At 36.5% G+C, this 8502-nt stretch overlaps 2 protein-coding genes across 2 annotated transcripts; both read right to left on the bottom strand.

Moving 5' to 3' along the window:
- Nucleotides 1-220: 220 nt before the first annotated feature.
- On the bottom strand, nt 221-5819 carry LOC129939286 (uncharacterized). Its single transcript, XM_056047259.1, is given in 4 exon segments — nt 221-377; nt 379-523; nt 1525-1752; nt 3053-5819. Coding segments are annotated over 4 exon segments (3282 nt in total). The 3' UTR covers nt 221-235.
- A 289-nt stretch (nt 5820-6108) lies between these two features.
- LOC129939295 (uncharacterized) lies at nt 6109-8226 on the bottom strand. Its single transcript, XM_056047271.1, has one exon. It carries the CDS (start codon nt 8224-8226, stop codon nt 6109-6111), a length of 2118 nt encoding a protein of 705 aa, XP_055903246.1.
- Nucleotides 8227-8502: the final 276 nt, after the last annotated feature.

Consider the following 8502-nt stretch of genomic DNA (forward strand, 5'->3'; position numbering starts at 1 on the left):
TAGATTTGGTGTACACCCCATAAATCGTGAAAGGGAAAATTATGGTGAATTTCATCATTTATATCTAAATCTTCGCAGATTTCCAGATCGCTTTTGGCAATATTGTCGTATGTCAGTACCATCTTTTGATTTGCTGTTGGAAAAAGTTCGACCAAAATTAACAAGACAAAAGAAAGCAATTAGCCCAGAACAACGGCTGGTTTTATGTTTAAGGTTAGTTTTTTTTTTAATTTTTTTAATCTTTATTTGTATTCTTCAGTTTATCCAATATAATATTTTGAATGTCAGTTCTTATCTCAAGTTTTTCAAAATTGTTAAATTGTGCCATAAATGGCAAAAGACTTTTGAAAAATTGAAGGTCATCACTATCCTCTTGTCTGCCTCGTAAAGGCCATCATTTCAAAAAATGGCCATTTCGGTTTTGTTGGTGGAGCTTCGGATCCCGATACTGGACGTGGAGCTTTTCGAAGAACCCTTCGAAAAGTGTCTTTTAGGTTTTTCCACTTTAGTTTTACATTGGCTCCTGAAATTTGAAATATAATTATACGTATATATACTATTTACAATTTTTGTATCTTCAATGTTTTCAGATTTCTCGCAACAGGTCTTTCGTTTCGAGATTTAGCTTTTGCTTTTCGAATGGGCAGAAGCACAGTAAGTAACATTGTCTTGGAAACTAGCGTTATCATATGGGAACAACTTGTGGAAGAATATATGCCTATACCAACAACTGACCACCTTCGAAATGTTATTAACGATTACTACCGACGCTGGAAATTTCCTAACTGTTTTGGCAGTATTGATGGTAGACATTGCCAAATTCAATGTCCAGCAAATTCTGGCTCTCATTATTTTAACTACCTGCATTATTTTTCTATTGTACTGCAAGCTGTAGCTGATGCTGACAAAAAGTTTCTAACAATCGAGGTGGGTGGGAGAGGAAAACAAAGTGATGGTGGTACATTTTCTGGATCTACTTTGTTCAAATTACTTGAAGCTGATAAATTTAACGTTCCACCTCCACAAGCATTACCAGAATCAAACATTGTTCTTCCCAATTTTTTAATCGGAGATGAGGCTTACCCCCTGAAAAACTATTTACTAAGACCTTATCCAAGGAGAAACTTAAATGCTCAAACAGAAAACTTCAACAAAAAACTTTCAATCGCAAGAAAATGCATTGAGTGTGCATTTGGCATATTAAGCAAGAAATGGCGGTTTTTACAAAAAAACATCGAAACGAAGCCAAGCACTGCAGTTCGTTTAATTAAATGTGCTTGTATACTGCACAATTTTGTGAGAGAGTGCGATGGCGACAGTGACCTTGATTATATACACGTGTCTGCAGAAATGGCTAATGACTTAGCTCAAACAAATGCAACCACCCAAGAAGAACAGTCCCGTTATAACAGAAGCTCAAGCAATGCGTTGAATACAAGAAACGAGCTTGTGCAATATTTTTGGGAATTCGGGCATTGAACAAAAAACACTACTATTTGTAAAGATTAAATAAATTAAACTTACCAGAACAATTACAAATTTGTCCAACTTTTTCCCACTCTTTATCGGTGACATTTTTATTTTTGTGATCTTTGTGGGTGTCCTGCCATAGCATTGGGCGGCTTTGGACAGCTGAAATTAAACTTTCAATGTTTATTGTAGACATCTTTTTTTTACGTCGCTCAGCGATCGACTGAAAAATTAAAACAAATTTGATTGCTAAGCGACGTCGCTCTGTCGCTTGAAAATTCGCTCAGTCGCTTACGGCTTATGTGGCCACCTCCATACGATTTCATGTGTTCTAATTTTTTTGAGTCGCTCAGCGGCTCGTCGCTCGGTCGCTCAGTCGCTCGTCGCTCATTACGTGGCCGGACCCTTACAGTTAACTGGAATGTCTCTATGGCCTGGCACCCAGCAAAGGTAAATATTAAACTGTTGTGCCATCTCCATTAGAGATGATCAACAGTTATGGACTGTTATAGAGTTTGTAGAGACAGAGTCCAGAGATTTGATAGCGGCTTGGCTATCAGAGAAAATACGGATATCAGATGTTGATATCACGTTTTCTTTGAGCCAAGACAAGACTTCCTTAATCGCCAAAAGAACACGCTACAATGATTGGGAGATGTGTTGGCACAAGTAATGTAAAATATTCCTGCAAAAAAAAAATGATGGAACTGATTCACTTGTAGTCGTGGTATTCAAAAATGTAAAGTAAGAAAAAAAATAATGCACTGAACAAAAATATGCATGTAACTTTTCTTGTAATTGGGATAGAACTTTTTTTTATCAGTTTTCAGGACGATTAGAAAGTCTTCTATGCGGCATTTCAGAGTTATCCATTACTTACGGCACACCCTGTATGTTTTTCTTTACAGCAAATATTTACACTTATTTTTTTTGGAAATATAGATTATAAGTTTTTTGTTAATGCACAAAACCAATACCTTCCCCAAAGAGTAAGTGTTGGGATATGATATATCCCCGCTGGTTGCTCAATGATTACGATGAAATAAAAGAATCGTTGTGGTAGTTTTAACAATTTTTATTTCTTAGGTAGGTCTTACTCGGTTGAAGGTTGAATCAAGAAAGGATACAGAAAAAGAAATATAGGGATGTGGCTTCCGATTTAAACAAATTAATTTGGTATAATGAAAGAGACATCTACACTTCAAAGTATAATCATGTACAAGAGTTTTCTTAAGCTCTGTTTAGATTATTATTCTGATCTGAACATTACCGGCCGCCTTGCAGCAACGGCTGTAAGATATATACAATTCATCAAAAGTTTAAACAAAATTCAAAATAAAATTAAATAAAGAAAAAAAAAATGTTCGGAAGTACCCCTTACATAATTATAATAAATGATTATCTAAAATTACAATTATTATAAGTTTTGAATAGTACACAATTTTTTGTAATATAATTAAATATAACATAAAGACAATATAAGGAGGCTAGCGATATTCAAAATCAGTGCAATATACAAATTCTCCAATTATAATATGTTACGCGAAATTGATTGAAGTCTTTTAAGATGGTAGTAATACACAAAGTTTCACTATTGGACGGGTTATAACTCCATTCTGAGTTCTTATATCCACGACACGTACTCGACTATCTGATCCCTGATGGACCTTAACTACTCGACCTAAACGCCATTCATTTGGGGGAAGATTTTCATCTCTTATGACAACTAGATCATCGATTGCTATATTTCTGTTGGGAAATTTCCACTTATATCTTTTGTTCATTTCCTTTAAATATTCGTTTTTCCATCGTTGACAGAATTGTTGATGCAAAACTTGAACCTTTTCCCATCGTTTAACACAGCTTAGGGAGCTTTCATCTGAAGCAGGTTCTAGAGGAGTTAATAGAGGTCCTCCTCTGAGGAAATGACCTGGAGTTAATGGAGGAATGTCGGTTGCATTTTCTGATATGGAGGAGATGGGCCTGGAGTTTAAGCAAGCTTCAATTCTGGTAAGAAGAGTCGAAAACTCTTCAAAAGTAAGCTTATTAGTACCCGCAACTTTCCTAAAGTGAAGCTTGAAGCTTTTTACCCCAGCCTCCCATAAACCCCCCATATGAGGTGCACCGGGGGGAATGAATTTCCATTCAAGATTTCTATTTTTATATTGCCGTGAAACTTCTGGAGAAAGAGAAGTAATGAATTTCTTAAAATCGTTTGCCAGAATTTTACTGGCTCCCACTAAGTTTGTTCCATTATCTGAATATATCGTCTTAGGCATACCTCGTCGCGCAATGAATCTATTCAAGGCCGCTAAAAATGCTTGGGACGTCAAGTCACTTGTAGCTTCCAGATGTATTGCTTTGGTAGCAAAGCATACGAAGAGACAGACATACCCTTTCGTGGTTCGATAGTTTCGTCCAGCAAAACTTTTTATTAAAAAGGGGCCTGCAAAATCCAAGCCCGTGACAGTAAAAGGTGATGAGATTTGGGTTCTTTCAAGGGGTAGTGCAGCCATAATCTGGCTTTGCGTTTGTTTTTTGTGGATAATGCATTCTTTACAGGACTTAATATGTTTTTTCACCAGATTTTTAATTTTTGGTATCCAAAACTCACATCTTATCAAGCGCACCACTAGTTGATTTCCACCGTGAAGTGATATATCATGCACAAATTCAACAAGTAGCAGTGATATTTTTGCTTGATAAGGTAAGATAATTGGATACTTCTCGTTAAAAGAAAGAGTGGATGATGTTAGTCTGCTATTGGAACGCATTATTTGGTTTTGATCTATCATGGGATTAAGAGAAGCTAAGGAACTTTTCCGTGGGATAAGTTCACCTTTTGAAAGAGCTTGATATTCTTCGTGAAAATAAATCGATTGAGTTAAGCGAATAAGTCGATTTCTAGCATTAGTTATTTCATCTTGGTTTATTATTAGAGATGAGTACGAAAAGTTTTTTCTCAGAGGGCCATGGGTTCTTTGAAAAAATCTAAGTATGTAACAAACTACACGTAAGGTCTTTGGCCAAGACGAAAATCTTTCTACGATGTTATCGACATTCGGTTTTAAGGATGTTTGGTATGATTTCAAAGGTCTTTCTTCAAGATTAATGTCTTCAATGTGGTTTAGTTCAGATTTAGGCCACTCATATGAAGATTGACAGAGCCATGATGGTCCATGCCACCATAAGTTACTCGACTGAAGTTCCTTGGGAGATAAGCCGCGTGTTGGTAGGTCAGCTGGATTATCCACTGATCGAACGTGGTTCCATTTTGCGTTGGGAGTATTTGTTTGAATTTGTGAAACTCTATTGCCAACAAAGGTTTTCCATGTATATGGTGGTTTGTTTAGCCATGACAATACAATAGAGCTATCTGTCCATAAAAATAATTCATGTTGTGAACAGGAAAGTTCAGTTATAGCCTTTTTATAAAGGTTAGATAATAAGACGGCCCCACATAGTTCAAGCCTTGGCAGAGCCAACTGTTTTACTGGAGCAACTTTGCTTTTGCAGCATAAAAGATGACAAGACCAACTGTTTTCGCTTTGCTGGACTCGTATGTAAAAGGCTGCTGAATAAGCTTGCTCGGAGGCGTCAGAAAATCCATGAATTTGGATTGGAATTGCTGGTTTGTAATCTATCCATCGAGGTACTTGAATATTGCTTATCTCAGGAAGATTAGCGAAGAAGACTTTCCAGCGGTGACACGTTAGGGGCACAAGGGGTGTGTCCCAGGACGTCCCGTCACGCCAAATTTGCTGCATTATGATTTTCGCAGTGATGATTATGGGAGCTAACCATCCTGCGGGATCAAAAAGTCTCGAAATTATCGAGAGAACTGCTCTTTTGGTTAAAAGATAATCTTCCTTCAATGCTTGGAAGGAGAAATGAAAAGAATCGGACTTCGCATTCCACTTGATTCCAAGTGTTTTAGAAATGCTTCTATCTTCTAATTTAAGAAAATCTTGATCATAACGATCTGAAGCAGGAATACGCTTAATCAAATCTGCGCAGTTTGATGTCCATTTCCGTAAAGAAAATCCAGCTGAACTTAAAGCTTCAGAGAGTTGACGTTGTGCCTCTAAAGCAGTTGCAATGTCATGGGCTCCGGACAGAGCATCGTCAACATAAAATTCATTTTTAAGGATAGCAGAAGCGAGAGGAAAAGTTTGTTGCACGTCATCTGCCAATTGTAAGAGTGTACGAATAGCTAAATAAGGCGCGCAGTTAACTCCAAAGGTAACGGTCTTAAGCTCACAGTCTTCAATATTGCTATCCCCCGATCTACGGAATAAAATTCTTTGGTATGTAGTGTCTTCGGGATGGACAAGTATTTGGCGGTACATCTTTTCGATGTCCGCGTTGAAAACAAATTGGTAAAACCGCCATTTCAAAATAAGAGTCATGAGGTTACTTTGTAAGGATGGCCCTGTATATAATATGTCGTTGAGACTAGTTCCATTAGTTGATACGCTAGAAGCATTAAAAACGACTCTGATCTTGGTTGTGGTACTATCAGCCTTTATTATAGAATGGTGTGGTAGATAATAAGAACAGATTTGGTTGTTTTTTATAAGTTCCTCAGATGGAACAAACTTCATATGCCCTAATGTGGCATATTCTTCAAGGACCTCATTATATTTTCCATGAAACTCTGGATTTTTTTTTTAACGAATTTTCCATGCGAATAAATTGCTTTAGAGCAATGTTTCTTGAATGTCCGAGGGTTGAAATTGAGTTTTTAAATGGAAGGCGTACAATATAACGACCTTCAGAGTTTCTGGTTGTTGTCTCAGAATACAAACGTTCGCAAATTTCATCTTCATGAGAAGGAATTGGTTTGTCAGGAATCTCTTCGATCTCCCAAAATTTTGAGATTTGTTCATCGATTGAAGTTTCATAAAAATGAGATAGAATAGTTGTATTGCATTTGAATCTTTCGTGCCTAAGTGGACCGGAAAGTACCCAGCCAAATATGGTATTCTGAGCAATAAGTGATCCGAAAATGTCACGTTTGACACCTTCGCTAATAATTGAAGGGTATAAGTCAGAACCTATGACTATATCTATCTTAGAGCTCTCATAAAAATATGGATCTGCAAGATTGAAATCAAGAGGATCTGTAACTTCTTCAGGAAGTATTAAACACGAGGGCAAATCATCGGTTAGTTTTTCCAATACAATTGCGTTTGCACTTAATGTAAAAGATGGTATATACTTAGACCCGATGCAGAGGGTGCACAGTTTTGTAGAATGTGCAGTAACAACGGTACTCATACCTGTAATCTGTGCTTGAATTGGTTTTATTGGCAATCTTAATTTTCGTTGAGTCTCTTCAGATAATAATGTTACTTCTGAGCCACTATCAATAAGCGCTCGTAAAGTGTGCGTATTTCCTAAATGAAAGATATTAATCAAGGCTGTGGCCAAAAGGATTCGTTGATTGTTTTGAGCAAAACTAGAATTAACTTGATGAGAACTGATAGGTGCAGTAGACTGTATTGGTTGTGGTTTAAATTCGGGGGTAGAAGTTGATAAAACGGACTGAGTTTGAACATGTGAGTTGTGTAAGAGTGAATGATGCCTCTTTTTACACACTGTGCAATGATAATTGCTTTTACAAGTTTTAACTTCGTGAGAAGGCGATAAACAATTTTGGCAAAATTTTAAAGCGACAACTTTAGAAATCCTTTCATCTACATTCATTTCTAAAAACTTAGGACACAGTCGAAGAGGGTGAGAATCTTGGCACAATTTGCAGCTAAAGTTATAAATTTTTGTATGAAAAGCCTTATGCCTTTGTTTTTGATTAAGCTGAGAAGATTGCGGTTTGTAAGTTTGGGCTTTAGGTTTTGAAGAAAACTTAAGATCGGATACGGTTTCTAGTGCCCTGTACCTATTAGTAAGGAAAGTATCCATCTCATCCCACTTGGGAATATCACGTGGACTTTTAATTACCTGCTCCCATAAAGAAAGTGTACTTTCAGGAAGTCGATTTGAGCAGAGGTAAACCAGAATAGGGTCCCAAGAGTCTATCGACAGATGATGGGCCTTTAAAATCGACAAGCAGTCATTAATATTCCTTTGTAAATCCCTTATATCTTTGCCAGATTCAGCTGTTAAAACAGGAAGGTTAAAAAGAGTTTTTATTTGATTGTTTACTAAGATTCTGCGATTTTCATATTGATCAGAAAGTGCCTTCCAGGCCAATTCAAAATTTTCTTCTGTAAGGGGAAATTTCGAAACTATACTATAAGCTTCGCCTTTTGTCTTGGCACGGAGATGAAAGAGTTTTTGAACCGCGCAAAGTTTCGGATGGTTTATATATACCGCAGTGAACATGTCACGAAACGAGGGCCAAGTCAGATAATCTCCAAAGAAAATCTCTGTGTCACAAGGCGGAACTTTTATACACGGATTATTGTTATTTGAAATCGCATTCAACCTTAGTTTTTCCTCGTCTTCTTTGATCAGTTTCAATTTGTTGCATTCGTCTATAATTTCACTTAGAATAGTTATATATGTATTTGACGAAGTCCTATATTTAGCTTTAATAGATTCTATGTTTTCCTGATCATCTTCTGCTACACAAGCACTATAGCATGATTTAATATTTGACCAAATTATCTTTAATTCCTCCTTAGAGGTTTCTAAGTAGGTAATGGATTTGTCCACAATAGGAAGTTCCTGATAGGAAGATTGAAATTGAACCAATTGGTCAGCAACAACAATAAAATTAGCTAGCATAGTCATACTTTTCAGAAAACTTCTAACCTCAAAGTTATGGGCGCGAAAACGTACAAAACTTATCTAACTTAAAGGAAACGATGTTGTCAAACTTTATGCAAAACCAGCACTTAAACTTTCGGATCAAAACACTATCAATATGTGTAAAAATCAATTACTTTTTAAAGCGCAAAGGGCTTTTATAAAATAAAAATGCTTTTTAAATATAGATTTAATATAAATGCACTGAATTTAAATAAAGCACGCACCTGTTTATGAAGTTTTTATGATGATTCTCGCAAT

Source organism: Eupeodes corollae, chromosome 1 (assembly GCF_945859685.1).
Source record: "Eupeodes corollae chromosome 1, idEupCoro1.1, whole genome shotgun sequence".
In the NCBI taxonomy this organism is placed as follows: Eukaryota; Metazoa; Arthropoda; class Insecta; order Diptera; family Syrphidae; genus Eupeodes; species Eupeodes corollae.

Excerpts from the sequence above, each read along its gene's own strand:
- LOC129939295 (XM_056047271.1), bottom strand. The coding sequence starts at position 8,226 with ATGACTATGCTAGCTAATTTTATTGTTGTTGCTGACCAATTGGTTCAA.